General features: G+C 48.8%; 1 protein-coding gene across 3 annotated transcripts in view; it reads right to left on the bottom strand.

Moving 5' to 3' along the window:
• The window catches only part of NUBPL (nucleotide binding protein like), a 115308-nt gene extending 107631 nt beyond the window's left edge, over nt 1–7677 (bottom strand). Inside the window, exons 1-2 of one of the 3 annotated variants that reach the window (XM_029079165.1) lie at nt 7639–7677; nt 1600–1747 (exon numbers count right to left, since the gene is read on the bottom strand). In XM_029079165.1, the coding sequence (XP_028934998.1) occupies nt 1600–1699 (100 nt within the window). In that variant the 5' untranslated portion in view covers nt 1700–1747; nt 7639–7677. Of the gene's footprint in view, nt 1–1599; nt 1748–3634; nt 3933–7638 lie in introns of those variants that run through there. The other 2 variants (XM_029079167.1, XM_029079166.2) reach the window with 2 other exon arrangements.
• Nucleotides 7678–16464: the final 8787 nt, after the last annotated feature.

Below are 16464 nucleotides of genomic sequence, written 5' to 3'. Positions count from 1 at the left end.
TATTTCTGATGATACTGACAATCTGCTGCTCTGTGGGAATAAACGTAAGTTCGTTGCAAGCAAGGAACATGTCTGCCAATTACTCTGTTGTAGTGCACTCTCCCATGTGCTTAGTACAATTTATCTGCAATTTATTTATTTATTTCATTTATTTATATTAATGTCTGTCTCCCCCTCTAGACTGTAAGCTGGTTGAGGGCAGGGAATGTGCCTGTTTATCGTTGCATTGTACTGTCCCCAGCACTTAGTACACTGCTTTACACAATGTAAGCACTCAAATAGGATTGAATGAATGAATGAATACAGTGCTCTGCACACAGTCAGTGCTCAATAAATACCATTGATGAGGACAGCAGGCTTGTTCTTGTTAATTCACTAGATGTACTGTAACAAGAAAGAAAACAGCCAGTAAGAAATATTTGCTACGGAGGACACAGTAATCTATTTTTTCAGATCAGAAGAATGGCATTACTCTTTTCTAGTTTTAAATCAAGGTCAAGGCTTGGAGGATTCTCTAAGTGCTGCTTAGAAACTATGTGAGCTTGGAGTCTTGAGATAAGGGCTCTTCCGACAGAGGGTATAAAAGTGTTTGGAGGCAGCAAGGTACAGAAAAGAGAAGGGAAAGCCCCTTCGGGGGCGGGGAGGAGGGTTGACGGGAGGCCAGTTTTGGGAGAATGAGAATGGAAGATTGGGCACAACCAGTGAAGGAGTAAAAAGAGGAAGAAAAGCAATAAAAAACAAAGAAAAAAAGTGCAGATCAAGGCAAAGACTACTCCAGTAAATCTTAGAAGCAGGGAAAGTATCTGTTGACTGTAACTGTTCTCCCAATATTTACTTCAGGCTGGCAGTCATTCCTGAAACTGAGAATCCCTTTGCCAAGTGGCTACGAACTGGAGTAATTCAAAGGGAGATGGAGAAAAACGAAAGAGGGGTAAACTAGGTAGAGACGTCACAAATTAATACGTCATCACTCATCTTTCTTAATACCGCCCCCAATTAAACCGGTTGTGAAAATGCCCAGATATATTCAAAAATCCTAAATGGAAAGGTATTTTTAAACCTTTTGATGGCAGTCAACTAATCCAGAAAATTTAACACAACCATACATGTACCGTGGGGTAAGCCTGAGGATAAACTAGAGCTAAGGAAATTTCAAATACACATCACGTATCAAAGGGGCAATTACAAAGGAAAAAACACTGGCATAGTTAGTTCAGAACCCTGCAAATAAAGTAAATCCTTCAATTTAAATTTTGTTAAAATGCTCAAAATGGGACTAAAATAAAAGAGTGCAGCCTGGTTTATATCAATTAAAATGAATTTCATATTTTTCTAAATTTTCTCACAAAAAACAGACCATTAGCTTCCCCAGTGCAGTGCAAAATATAACCTCGGAGGGAAAAAAAAATACACAAAGTGAACAAACATTAAAAACTTTGAAATATTGACAGGCTAAAACCCTATGTATCTACACACACAGAGAGTCCTTTAACCTGCAGTCATTTAGACTTTCTCCTCTTATAGGCTATAAAGCAAAATTGCCTAATAAAGTGTCTTTAAATAAAAAAAAATTGGGAAAAGTTTACAATTCAAAATTACCTGCTGTGGTCGACTTTCCAACACCCCCTTTTCCAGAAGCCACCACTAGGACTTGCTTGACACCTTCTATTGGCTTTTGTTTGGGAAGTCCTCGAGCCATGATTTGGGTTCTCCTTTCTTTCAGTGGTTCACTGTCAGAAACGGATGACTTAAAAATAAATACAAAAGAAAATTTACCACTTTCATATGCGTGTGCAAGGAAACAACTTTAAGCTAATTAGGCGATCCCATCGAAACTAATTCTTAAAATTGAAGATGACAGAGAAAGACACAGGACAGGAAAAAAGGACATGTGACTTACCCCATGTCACACAGCAGACGAGTGGTGGAGTTGGGATAAGAGCCTGTATAGATCTATATTTTATTTATCTATTGATATTTATGTCTGTCTTCCCCTTTCGACCGTAAGTTCACCGTGGGGAGGAATGTGTCTGTCTGTTGTTATGGTACTCTCCCAAGAGCATAGTACAGTGCTTTGCAGACAGTAAGTGCTCTATAAGTACGACAATGTAGGATTGAATGAACCCAGGCCCTTGATCTATCCATGAGGCCTCGCTGCTTCCTCACGTGACTTCAGTGACACTGTCGCTTTGCTGACAGCGGCAGCAACAGGAGAAAGGACACAGAGAAAGGAACCAGCCAGAGGGCTACCGCTGTCTCCTTTAACCCAGAAACCAAGATAGGGATGGCAGTTGGGGCAACCTGCTGAGTACCTGAGCAGATGGCGAGGTGGTCGAGGAGCCAGGCGGGGCTTGGCCGGAGACGCACCACGCATCACCACCCTGCACGCCAAACAGCTTCGCCTCCGCCACCTCTCCTGGCAATGCTCCGGCCGTACAAGGCCCTGAGAAGGGCCTGCTCAGTGGGAAGACTTGAGAGAATAAACAATGCTCTGGAGGGAGGCTGGAGTTGAACTGACGACACCTAGCAACCCCCGGCGTTGGACACTAGAGTGTGGGATTATGGTCTGTGCAACAGAAATGGTAGTTATAGTGCTATTTACGGAGAGTGCCCTTGATCTGACGCATCTCTTTCCTCGCCCACAAAGAGCTTACACTCTAACAGATGACAAAAAAAAATACTTGAATCTCTGCTTAATGTGGAGGGTCACAGAAAACAAAGGGAGGATTTTGAAGAGGGGAGAGGTGGGGTCAAGCAAAGCTTCCAGAAGATGATCCCCGCAGCAGTGCGTAGCATAGGTTGGAGGGGTGAAAGGCCGGAGGCAAGGAGACCAACAAGGAGGCTGACAAAAAGTCCAGAGAGTGGACCACGGTCGTATTAGTTTGGGTGCAGAGGAAGCAACAAATCCTGGAGATGCTGAGTATGCAGAAGCAGAAGGAATTGGCAGCGGATTAAACGTGAGAAGAATTTGAGGGCGGTACTGAGGTTAGCATAGTGCCCGGCACACAGTAAGTGATTAACGAATACCATCAGGATTATTTGTGGGTCAGGAAGTAGTGATGTGGTTATTGACAGATGGGAAAGTTAGGAGGAGTGGGAAGATGAGGAGCTCCGAGACAGACTACAGGTCAGAACTAGAGACGTAGATTTGGGAGTCATCCCCATACAGGTGATATTGAAACCATCTTTACAGAGGAGCTCCCTGAGAGCGAACTCAGCGGGAAGAGTAGGGGATGTGGAATGGAGCCTTGGGGGAATCCCACAATAATGGCATCTAATAAGCGCTTATTGTGTTGCCAAGCATGGTACTGAGCACTTGAAAGAGTACAATTCGGCAGAGTTGGTGGACAAATTCCTTGCCCTCAAGGAGCTGACAGTCCAGAGGGAGAGACAGACATTAAAACAAGTTATAGATAAGAATAAAAGTGCTGTGTGGGGGAAAGGGTAGGGAGAATTAAATCCAAGTGCACAGATGACACAGAAAGGAGAGGGGGAAGGGGAAATGAGGGCTCTGATTAAGGAATGTGGAGGAGAGGAAGAGCTAGTGAACAAAACTGAGAAAGGTCAAAAGAGGGAGAATTGGGTTATTCTGTGTTAGCAAAACCAAGGGAGTCGCCCTCGATGTCAAAAGCACCTGAGAAGCTGAAGAAAAGCAGGGTGAAGTAGAACCTTTTGGATTTCGCTAAGAGATGTTATCGGTGACCTCAGAAAGCAGTCTTGGTGAAGTTTAGGGATCAAAGGTCTGATTTCAGGGTGAGGAGTGGCAAGAAAACCTCCAGGAGAGTCCACTCAGCCAGGCTGCCTCACGTCCACCCAGGTACCCAGTCCACCGCGACTCCCTTCCCCCTTCCCTTTGCACCTGCACTCCACCCGGAGCTGTGCAAATATCACAGGGAACTGCAGTGCACCTGCATCTTGAATTCCCCATTCAGGTCTGTGGAGTCTGATGCAGCCACAGCAATGCTGCAACAATAGATTGGGCTCTCTACCTGAGCCGTTCCGACGAATTCCTGTTTGATGTCCACCGGTAGGGAAGACTGCTCAAAGACAGCAACCCCTCTTCCAGTTGCTGCCTGTCGGGCTGGTTTGTCTAGAGTGGTGGTCTCCAACAGTTCCCAACTATTAATCCTACCTTCCTAGCTTCCATGAGAAGTGGCATGGCCTAGTGGATAAAGCACAGACCTGGGAGTCAGAAGGTCCTGGGTGCTAATCCTGACTCTACCATTTGCCACCGCTGTGACCCTGGGCAAATCACTTTCCTTCTCTGTGCCTGTTAAGTCTTCGGTAAAATGGGGATTGAGACCATGAGCCCCACGTGGGACAGGGACTGTGCCTGATCCGATTTGCTTGTATCCTCCCCAGCGCTTAGTACAGTCTCTAGACGGTGAGCTCGTTGTGGGCAGGGATTGCCACTGTATATTGTCGTATTGTACTTCCCAAGAGCTTAGTACAGTGCTCTGCACACAGTAAGTGCTCAATACATACGACTGACTGAATGAAAATACTGTGCCTGGCACATTAAGCAATTAACAAATACCACCCTCATCATAATATGCCCCCTTCCAGATCCCACTCAGCAGCAGTTTGGGTATCCCGCTCTGATCCATTCTCTTCGTACAGCAGAGTTGTGTAGTTTGACCCGGTTAAAAGGGATTGGAGACACAGGTCCCTCCTCCTCCCTGGGCAATTTATGTTCATTCCTCCCTTCCACCCGCTTCCGTCGGTTCCACCTCACGGGGTTCCTCGGTTCTTGGGGCAGAAGTGCGGGTGGATGGGCAGCTGGTCCGACGACATTCCCAAAAGGGAAAACTGAGATGTAAAGCCAAGACTGCGATGGTAAGACTGGATGGGAAACTGGCGAAGCGGTGAGGTCTACTGGACAGAGCCCGGGCCTGGGACTCAGTAGGACCTGTGTTCTAATCCCAGCTCTGCCACTTGTCCGCTGTGTGATCTTGGACCAGTCATTTTCCTTCTCTGTGCCTCCGTTCCCTCATCTGTAAAATGGGGGTCAAGACTGTGAGCTCCATGTAGGGCATACTGCGAGCAACCTGATTAACCTGCATGGATCCACTACCAGAACGATTGCAGATGGAGCGTTCTGGGAGAGATGTGTCCATGGAATCGCAGTGGGTCGGACACGATCGACCGCATAACCCCCCCGGTGCTTAGTACAGTGCCTGGCACATAGTAATAATAATGATGGCATTTGTTAAGCACTTACTATGTGAGAATCACTGTTCTAAGTAGTAAACGCTAAGAAAAAAAAAACACAAAAAACTGGAGTAGTTGGAGTGCTTATTAGAGTGCCTGGCACATAGTAAATGCTAAGAAATGTCATAAAAACACACAGAAAACTGGAGTGATTTGAGAGAGTGCTTCGTACAGTGCCTGGCATATTGTAAGCACTAAACAAATGTCATAAAAACACAAAAAAAACTGGAGTGGTTTGAGAGATCGCTTAGTAGGGTGCCTGGCACATAGTAAACCCTAAGCAAATGTTATGAAAACACAGAAAAAGCAGGAGTGGCTTGGGAGAAGCTGGGTTGTGTTTGACAGAGCAAAGGGGGGGGAGGTGAGCAGGTGTGAGGCTATGGCCAGGGATGGCCAGGGATGACCAAGCAACGGACGGGATGGACAGGCGATGGATGACAGGGATGAACAGGCGAGGGACAGGTGATGGACAGAGAGGGACGGACAGGGACAGACAGGTGATGGACAGGGATAGATAGGCATGGACAGGTGATGGACAGGCGATGGACAGACAAGGACGGACAGGGATGGAAAGGGATGGACAGGCAGGGAAGGACAGGCGAAGGACAGGGATGGACGGGGTGGACAGGCAGGGATGGACAGGTGACGGACAGGGATGGACAGGCGATGGACAGGCATAGATAGGGGTGGACAGGTGATGGACAGGCAGGGACGGACAGGTGATGGACAGGCTTAGATAGGGATGGACAGGTGATGGACAGGGAATGGACAGGCGATTGACAGGGGATGGACAGACGATGGACAGGTGATGGATGGGGATGGACAGGGAATGGACAGACGATGGACAGGTGATGATAGGGATGGACAGGTGATGGACAAGGATGGGCAGGCGATGGACAAGGATAGGTAGGGATGGACAGGGGATGGACAGGGATGGACAAGGATAAGGATGGACAGGGAATGGACAGGCGTGGACAGGCAGGGACGGACAGGGGATGGCCAGGGGATGGCCAGACGATGAACAGGTGATGGATGGGAATGGACAGGGAATGGACAGGCGATGGACAAGTGATGGACAAGGATGGGCAGGCGATGGACAAGGATGGGCAGGGATGGACAGGGGATGGACAGGGAATGGACAGGCGTCGACAGGCAGGGACGGACAGGGGATGGACAGCTGATGGACAGGTGATGGACAGGGAATGGACAGGCGATGGACAGGTGATGATAGGGATGGACAGGTGATGAACAAGGATAGATAGGGATGGACAGATGATGGACAGGGATGGACAGGCGTGGACAGGCAGGGACGGACAGGGGATGGCCAGGGGATGGCTAGGGACGGCCAGGTGATGGACAAGGATAGGTAGGGATGGACAGGTGAAGATGGGGATGGGGATGGGGACAGGTGATGGACAAGGATGGGCAGGTGATGGACAAGGATAGGTAGGGATGGACAGGGGATGGACAGGGGATGATGGGGATGGACAGGTGATGGACAAGGATGGGCAGGTGATGGACAAGGATAGGTAGGGATGGACAGGGGAGGGACAGGGGATGATAGGGATGGACAGGTGATGGACAAGGATGGGCAGGCGATGGACAAGGATAGGTAGGGATGGACAGGGGATGGACAGGGGATGATGGGGATGGACAGGTGATGGACAAGGATGGGCAGGCGATGGACAAGGATAGGTAGGGATGGACAGGGGATGGACAGGGGATGATAGGGATGGACGGGGATGGACAAGGATGGGCAGGCGATGGACAAGGATAGGTAGGGATGGACAGGGGATGGACAGGGGATGATGGGGATGGACAGGTGATGGACAAGGATGGGCAGGCGATGGACAAGGATAGGTAGGGATGGACAGGGGATGATAGGGATGGACGGGGATGGACAAGGATGGGCAGGCGATGGACAAGGATAGGTAGGGATGGACAGGGGATGGACAGGTGATGATAGGGATGGACAGGTGATGGACAAGGATGGGCAGGCGATGGACAAGGATAGGTAGGGATGGACAGGGGATGATAGGGATGGACGGGGATGGACAAGGATGGGCAGGCGATGGACAAGGATAGGTAGGGATGGACAGGGGATGGACAGGTGATGATAGGGATGGACAGGTGATGGACAAGGATGGGCAGGCGATGGACAAGGATAGGTAGGGATGGACAGGGGATGGACAGGGATGGACAAGGATAGACAGGGATGGCCAGGTGATGGCCAGGGATGGAGAGGGGTGGACAAGCAGGGACGGAGAGGCGACGACCAGGGCCTGGCCAGACAGGGTTGGGCAGACAGGCTCCGAGCACTTCCGGTCTGGGGGGGCGGGAGGGGGCGGGCCAACCCGCCCACGTGAGGAGCGAGCGGGGGCGAGGATCGGGTGGGAGCGGGTGGATTTCCGCGGCGGCTCCACTGACCTGCGGCCGGCGGCCCCACGCCGGGCCGGGGGCGGGGGCGGAGCCGGAGCCGGAGCCGGAGCCGGAGCCGGGGCCGGAGCCGGAGCCGGGGCCGGAGCCGGGGCGGAGCCGGGCGGACCCAACGAGGAGCCGCGCCAGCGCCGGCCGCCGCCCCCCCCACCGCCCCATGCTTCGCGCGCACGCGCCTCCTCCTCCTCCTCCTCCTCAGCTCCGCGCTCGCTGATGACGTCACCCCGGCCCCCTCCCGCCGGGGACACGAGAGGCTCCGCCCCCTCGCGCGCGCCCGCGCGTCGCCCTCTGATGAGGTCGCCTAGCAACCCGCGGCGCCCCGGCCCTGGATACGGGAGGCTCCGACCCCTCCCTTCGCGCGCGCCTGCGCGACGCCCTCCGATGACGTCACCTAGCAACCCGCGGCGGGCCCCCTCCCGCCTTGGATACGGCAGGTCCCGCCCCTCCGCCCTGCTGCGTCCCGTTTGTTTGGCCAGCCATTCATTCATTCATTCGTTCGTTCCATGGGATTTACTGAGCCCTGACGATGTGCAAAACACTGCACTAAGCGCTTGCAATGATAATAATAATAATAATAATAATGTTGGCATTTGTTAAGCGCTTACTATGTGCAGAGCACTGTTCGAAGCGCTGGGGTAGACAAGGGGGAATCAGGTTGTCCCACGTGGGGCTCACAGTCTTAATCCCCATTTTACAGATGAGGGAACTGAGGCACAGAGAAGTTAAGTGACTTGCCCACAGTCACACAGCTGACAAGTGGCAGAGCTGGGATTCGAACTCATGAGCCCTGACTCCAAAGCCCGTGCTCGTTCCACGGCGCCACGCTGCTTCTCTGCAATGGACAGTTTGGCCACAGACAGAGACCATCCCGGCCCAACCACGGGGTCGCAGGCTACACGGGGGAGACAGACAACAAAATAATTATAATAATAAAAACTGTGGCATTTGTTAAGCGCTTACTACGTGCCGAGCACTGTTCTAAACGCTGGGGGAGAGTCATCCATTCATCATAATGTTGGTGTCTGTTAAGCGCTTACTATGTGCCGAGCACTGTTGTAAGCGCTGGGGGAGATTCATCCATTCATCATAATGTTGGTATCTTTTAAGCGCTTACTATGTGCCGAGCACTGTTCTAAGCGCTGGGGGAGAGTCATTCATTCATCATAATGTTGCTGTTAGTTAAGCGCTTACTAAGTGCCCAACACTGTTCTAAGCGCTGGGGGAGAGTCATTCATTCATCATAATGTTGGTATCTGTTAAGCGCTTACTATGTGCCGAGCACTGTTCTAAGCGCCGGGGGAGGTACAGGGTCATCAGGTTGCCCCACGTGGGGCTCACAGTCTGCATCCCCATTTTACAGATGAGGGAACTGAGGCCCAGAGAAGTGACGTGACTTGCCCAAAGTCACCCAGCTGACAGGTGGCGGAGTCGGGATTAGAACCCACGACCTCTGACTCCTCAGGCCGCGCTCTTGTGATGCCCGCCTACTTCTTTTGCTGTCTGTCTCCCCCTTCTAGACTGTGAGCCCGTTGTTGGGTAGGGATTGTCTCTACCTGTTGCCCAAGCGCTTAGTCCAGTGCTCTGCGCACAGTAAGCACTCAATAAATCCGATCGAATGAATGAATGGAGGGATGGATGAATGCATGCATCGAGAAGCAACGTAGCTCAGTGGAAAGAGGCCGGGCTTGGGAGTCAGAGGTCAGGGGTTCGAATTCCGACTCCACCACCTGTCAGCTGGGTGACTGTGGGCAAGTCGCTTCACTTCTCTGGGCCTCAGCTCCCTCAACTGTAAAATGGGGATTCACTGGGAGCCTCACGTAGGACAACCTGATAATAATAATAATAATGTTGGTATTTGTTAAGCGCTTACTATGTGCCGAGCACTGTTCTAAGCGCTGGAGTAGACACAGGGGAATCTGGTTGTCCCACGTGGGGCTCACAGTCTTAATCCCCATTTTACAGATGAGGGAACTGAGGCACCGAGAAGTGAAGTGACTTGCCCAAAGTCACACAGCTGACAAGCGGCCGAGCTGGGATTTGAACCCGTGACCTCTGACTCCAAAGCCCGTGCTCTTTCCACTGAGCCACGCTGCCCCTGAATCTCCCCCAGCGCTTAGAACAGTGCTTGGAACATAGTAAGCGCTTAACAGACACCAACATTATGATGAATGAATGACTCTCCCCCAGCGCTTAGAACAGTGCTCGGCTCATAGTAATAATAATAACAATAATAATGTTGATATTAGTTAAGTGCTTACTACGTGCAGAGCACTGTTCTAAGCGCTGGAGTAGATACAGGGTCATCAGGTTGTCCCACATGAGGCTCACAGTCTTCATCCCCATTTTACAGTTGAGGGAACTGAGGCACAGAGAAATGAAGTGACTTGCCCACAGTCACACAGCTGCCAAGTGGCAGAGCAAGGATTCGAACCCACGACCTCTGACTCCCAAGCCCGGTCTGTCTCTTTCCACTGAGCTATGCTGAATGACTCTCCCCCAGCGCTTAGAGCAGTGCTCGGCACATAGTAATCGCTTAACAAATGCCAACATTACGATGAATGAATGACTCTCCCCTAGCGCTTAGAACAGTGCCCGGCTCATAGTAAGCGCTTAAACACCAACATTATGATGAATGAATGACTCTCCGCCACCGCTTAGAACAGTGCTCGGCACATAGTAAGCGCTTAACAGATACCAATATTATGATGAATGAATGAATCTCCCCCAGCGCTTAGAACAGTGCTCGGCACATAGTAAGCGCTTAAAAGATACCAACATTATGATGAATGACTCTCCCCCAGCGCTTAGAACAGTGCTCGGCACATAGTAAGCACTTAACAAACACCAACATTATGATGAATGAATGACTCTCCCCCAGCGCTTAGAACAGTGCTCGGCACATAGTAAGCGCTTAACAGATACCAATATTATGATGAATGAATGAATCTCCCCCGGCGCTTAGAACAGTGCTCGGCTCGTAGTAAGCGCTAAACAAACACCAACATTATGATGAATGAATGAATGAATGAATGGGTGAATGAATGGATGGATGAATGGATGAAGATGATGGGTAGAGAAGCAGCGCGGCTCAGTGGAAAGAGCCCGGGCTTGGGAGTCAGTGGTCATGGGTTCGAATCCCGCCTCTGCCCCTTGTCGGCTGTGTGACTGTGGGCGAGTCACTTCACTTCTCTGGGCCTCAGTTCCCTCATCTGTAAAAGGGGGATTAAAAGTGTAAGCCCCATGTGGGACAACCTCATTACCCTGTATTTACCCCAGCGCTTAGAACAGTGCTCTGCACATAGTAAGCGCTTAACAAATACCAACATCAAGCATGCCTGAATGAATGGGTGAATGAATGGTTGACGATGGATAGAGAAGCAGCGCGGCTCAGTGGAAAGAGCCCGGGCTTGGGAGTCAGAGGTCATGGGTTCGAATGACCGCCTCTGCCCCTTGTCAGCTGTGTGACTGTGGGCGAGTCACTTCACTTCTCTGGGCCGCAGTTATCTCATCTGCAAAATGGGGATTAAAAGTGTGAGCCCCACGTGGGACCACCTGATGACCCTGTATCTCCCCCAGCGCTTAGAACAGTGCTCTGCACAGAGTAAGCGCTTAATAAATAGCAACGTGATGATGAATGGCTGACGGAAAGGGCCTGGCCCTGCGGCGGAGAACGACGGTCGCCCAGAGCTCGGGTTTGGCGGCGCTCCTTGCGATTGCGCCACCTGGCGGACAGTTACCGCCCCCGCAGCGCGGAGCCCCGGCCGAGCCGCACTGTCACCGCGCTCCTCCATCTTGCCCCCCCTGGTGGCGGGACCCTCCACCTGCAAGCCCGAGCCGGGGCCGCCCCAGAGACCAGCTGCCACCCTAAGAAGAATTCTAATTATTATAATTATAATTCTCTATATAGAATAAATATAATTATATTATAATAATAATTATTATTATTATTATTATTTGTTAAGCGCTTACTATGTGCCGAGCACTGTTCTAAGCGCTGGGGTAGATACAGGGGAATCAGATTGTCCCACGTGGGCTCACATTTTTTTTTAATCCCCATTTTTACAGATGAGGTAACTGAGGCACAGAGAAGTGAAGTGACTTGCCCAAGGTCACACAGCAGACAAGTGGCAGAGTACTTTGGTATTTGTTAAGCGCTTACTATGTGCCGAGCACTGTTCTAAGCGCTGGGGGAGAGTCATTCATTCATCATAATGTTGGTGTTTGTTAAGCGCTTACTATGTGCCGAGCACTGTTCTAAGCGCTGGGGGAGATGCATTCATTCATCATAATGTTGGTGTTTGCTAAGCGCTTACTATGAGCCGAGAAATGTTCTAAGCGCTGGGGGAGATACAGGGTCATCAGGTTGTCCCACGTGAGGCTCACAGTCTTCATTTCCATTTTACAGATGAGGGAACTGAGGCACAGAGAAGTGAAGTGACTTGCCCACAGTCACCCAGCTGACAGGTGGTGGAGTAGGGATTCGAACCCATGACCTTTGACTCCCAAGCCCGGCCTCTTTCCACTGAACCACGCACTCCTGCCGCCCCCGCTCGCCATTTCGATATTATTACCAGTTTGGCTAGTTATTACCACCACGAAGTGTGTCTTCGTGGGGGCTTCTAAAGTCCAATAAATCCAGTCCAGTTTCCAGTGGCCCATCTCCTGTCTCATTATTATTATTATTATTCATGAAGTGCTTCAGGCTCATTCAAGCCTCCTCCCCTCCTGCCCCCACCCTCTGCTTCTCCCCCTTCCCCTCCCCTCAGCACTGCGCTCATTTGTATATATTATTTATTACCCTATTTATTTTGTTAACGAGGTGTACATTCCCTTGATTCTATTTATCTTGAAAATGTTTTTGTTTTGTTCTATTTTGCTCTGCTGTCTGTCTCCCCCCATTAGACCGTGAGCCCGTCATCGGGCAGGGATTGTCTCTATCTGTGGCCGAATTGTCCATTCCAAGTGCTTAATAAGTGCTCAATAAATACTATTGAATGAATTGAATGAATGAATTCAAGTATCTTCACTCTGTATCTGGACACAAATTATGGGAAGAAAACCTAGCAGGTAAACTTGGTGAGGCAAATTAGATTTTATGACGAAAAGTCATTTTCTTTCTGTCCTCTGTGACCTGTGTTAAGGTGTCTTGATTAAATGCTCACAAAATATATCTAAGAACGGCCACTCTCAAAGAAAGGCAGGAGAAGAAAAGGAATTTGCTACTGGTGTCACACACGTCTATCCCACATGAATATTTTTCTAGAAATGTACTGGGGAGGGAATTCTATTTCAGGTACTAGGTGGAGTGTGCATTTTCTCTGGGTTCCTTCCTGGGCCACACTCTCTGGTTCTCCTCCACATTCCCTTTGCATCGATGTTAGACAAGCGAATGAATAACAGCATCTGAAGCAAGGCCTCAAAGAAAAACAAAGAAGTATCCAAGGATAACTGTTTAAAAGTTGCCCAGTGTTCCTCAAGGGATATTAAATTAAAAGTTTTCTGTTCTTCTCCATTGGCACTCTTCATGAATACTTTCCTAAACTGCTTTACACAATACTGTCCTGCTGCCCTTACCCAAATGGGGGAAGGAATAGAATGACCTCACATGGAAAACCTAGATAAAGCATTCTGCTTCCAAAGCAGCTGAAAACAGTGGCCAGGGCTCCCCCAGAGAACACAGAAGGGGCTGATGAAAGATCATCTCCCTTCAACGTATAGGAAAGGGCACTGTTATTTTTTTCTTGAATTGTAATTGTTGGGCACTCAAGTGTCAGGTACTGTACGAAGTGCTGAGAGCTCACCTCCAAGAGGGTTTCCCAGACTGAGCTCCCCTTTTCCCTCTGCTTCCTCTCTGCTCCCCCTCCACCCTCTGCTCCCTCCCCCTTCCCCCTTTCACCTCCCCTCAGCTCAGCCCCCTTTCCCTCTGCTCCTCCCCCCCTCCCTCCCCCTCCCCTCAGCACTGTGCTCATTTGTAGATTTTTTTTACCCTATTTATTTTGTTAATGAGGTATATATTCCCTTGATTCTATTTATCGTGATTATGTTGTCTTGTTTTTGTCCGTCCATCTCCCCCAATTAGGCTGTGAGCCCGTCACTGGGCAGGGATTGTCTCTATCTGTTGCCGAATTGTCCATTCCAAGAGCTTAGTACAGTGCTCTGCACATAGTAAGAGCTCAATAAATACTATTGAATGAATGAAAGTTAATGAGTTTGGACACAGTCCATGTCCTACATGGTCCTCACAGTCCTAATCCCCATTTTACAGATGAGGTAAGTGAGGCACAAAGAGGTGAAGTGACTGGCCGGAGTTAACACAGTACACAAATGACAGAGCCAAGAGTAGAACCCGGGTCCCCTGACTCCTAGGCCCGAATTTTTTCCCCACTAGGCCTCGCTGCCTCTCACCCCCAGCCGTGGTAGCTGTTCTCACCCTCTGTCCTGGGAAAATATTCTTAGGTTTTCAGAATCCTCAAACATCCATCAGTTGAGCTGTAGCATGGGGTGACACGTTCACAGGGTGACTCATCAGTCTGTTTTGCAAACTTAAACTCTGAGGGGGTTGGTCCCAGTAGTAGGATTTGTGGATATCAAAATATCCCTCACCAGACTCGGAGGTAGAGACTTTCAAAGAGGGAAACAAAGAGATCTTTTGTATGAGCAGCAGCCCTGTTAATCTTTTCGGGTCATGCAATATCCTGTGGTCACAGGAAAGTCAGACTGCTCCTGGACTTTGGTTCTTTCAGGCTGAGAATAAAAAAGACAATTTTCTCACTGAAATCTTGTCCAGACTTGTGGTTCATGGGAAAACACTGAACTCTTTCCTTGGGTGAGAATTAAGTGAAATACAGACAGAAGATGAATAAGCAATCTTCCATTGTGGATTTATGAAAACAGAATTAGCAGGTTCAGAAGAACAGGAGTGGAGTCTGAACCCTCAGATCAGCCCAAACTCTGATGCAAATGGCAAACCCGTATGACCATATTGTTTATTTGTATAAGGTAACTTAAATGTTGTCGTACATACATGGTGCTTCCCTTAATGTTGTTGTTAAGATGATTTGTTTCCTCCTCTGAAGGTCCCAAACTCTTAACTTCCTGGACCGGACCTGCCTGCAAGATGGAGAAGAGTTAATTAGGCTGACAGTATCAGCAGATTCAAGAGAGGTTAGGATAAATAAGTGCACCAACAGACTAGGATGGATTACTAGAGGAAAAACTTAGGAATCAATCAGTCAGCGCTTAGGAGAGTTCAGTACAGTAGAATCAGCAGCCATGATCCCTGTCCTTAAAGAGCTTACAATCTAGTTGGGGAGGCAGACATTAAAATACATTTTTACAGCTAGGGGAAGCAGCAGGGGATAAGCATAGGTACACAAGGGACATCAAAGGTAATTTTTTAGATGTTAGGTGGTATACATCCTTAAACATCAGGTTGGATGTACAGAAGGACAAACATAACATGAGTCCTCTAAGCATACTGGTACCATTAATAGTAATATTTACCAATCGATCGATCAATCACATCTTTTGAGCACTTGCTGTGTGCAGAACACCATACTAAGCATTTGGGAGTATAGAGTAAAACAGAGCTGGTGGACATCGAGCTTCCAGTCTAGAGGTGAGCTAACAGTTTAATAATAATTGCGGTAATTGTTATGCACTTACCGTATAGTTAAGCACGCTTTGTAGTTGATTGTATAGTTGTTACGCATTATACGCAGCACTGTGCTAGACACACCAGATAATCAGGTCAGGCACAGTTCCTCTCCCATATAGGGCTCACAGTCTAAGTAGGAGGGAGAACAGCTTTTTAGTCCCCAGTTTACAGACGAAGAAACTAAGGCACAGAGAAGTCAAGTTACTTGCCGACAATTGATACAGCAGGCAAGTGGCAGAGCCAGGATCGGAATACAGGTCTTCTGATTCCCGGGCCCATCTTCTTTCCTCTAAGCTATGCCACTTCTCAGAGATAGAATACTGGGCTGGATGGTGGGACCCAGTTATATTTCTTAAATTGTAATTTGATGTACTGACAGTAAAATTCCCTTGCAGCTGTTCTAAAGTGACCTGAATTAGTGGGGATAGGAAAGAGTGAAGCACCGTGTCAAAAAAATGCAGCAGGACAGCTGAATACAGTATTGGAGACGGTTGTGACAGACTGATCAGCCTTGACACGCTGCAGTCGGGAAGGAGCAGAAGCTTCAAGAAAACCAAGAGGCAAAGCCAAAACTAGCATCAGGACCTGCAAACAGCAAACACTTGATCACAGCAGGGGACGGTAACCATGGGTGAAAGATTGTGGTTCTGTGTCTGCCTTCTCACCGGTGGGTTTGATTCAGTCAGCAGTGTCGGTTTTGTATCTGAAGGCAGATTATACAGCTTATGGATGTTGTTTTATGAGACAGATACTATTTTTCCAATGGGTGGAAGAAAAAAAAGGACGGAGGAGGAAAAAGTATAGAATCATTAAGTGCTCTTTCTGTGGTATTACCCTGAGCAACTGCAGAGTTTTTGAATAGTCAATCAAGATTCTTCCAAACAAAAAAATTTCCAGTAACTAAGAGAACACTGATGGTTAAATCATTTTTAGAGAAGTACTGTCCAGCTCTAAGACCTAGTGATTGATCCAGAGTTCATAAAATGGTATTCTCGCCTAAAATAGTAAAAAGGTCAGTTCTCAGTAAAGATCCTTGTTGCAGCTAAAACGATAAATTCCTTAGAACTAAGTAATGGCAATTAATCTTCCACTACAGACACCAAAATAAGGCAAGTTCACTGGGCTTTAGCCACCTTAGCTAGTAGACTATTTTATGCCAT

Source organism: Ornithorhynchus anatinus, chromosome 14 (assembly GCF_004115215.2).
Source record: "Ornithorhynchus anatinus isolate Pmale09 chromosome 14, mOrnAna1.pri.v4, whole genome shotgun sequence".
Lineage (NCBI taxonomy): Eukaryota > Metazoa > Chordata > Mammalia > Monotremata > Ornithorhynchidae > Ornithorhynchus > Ornithorhynchus anatinus.
The sequence above is the reverse complement of the archived record's forward strand: the minus strand, read 5'-3'. Positions and strand labels throughout refer to the sequence as shown.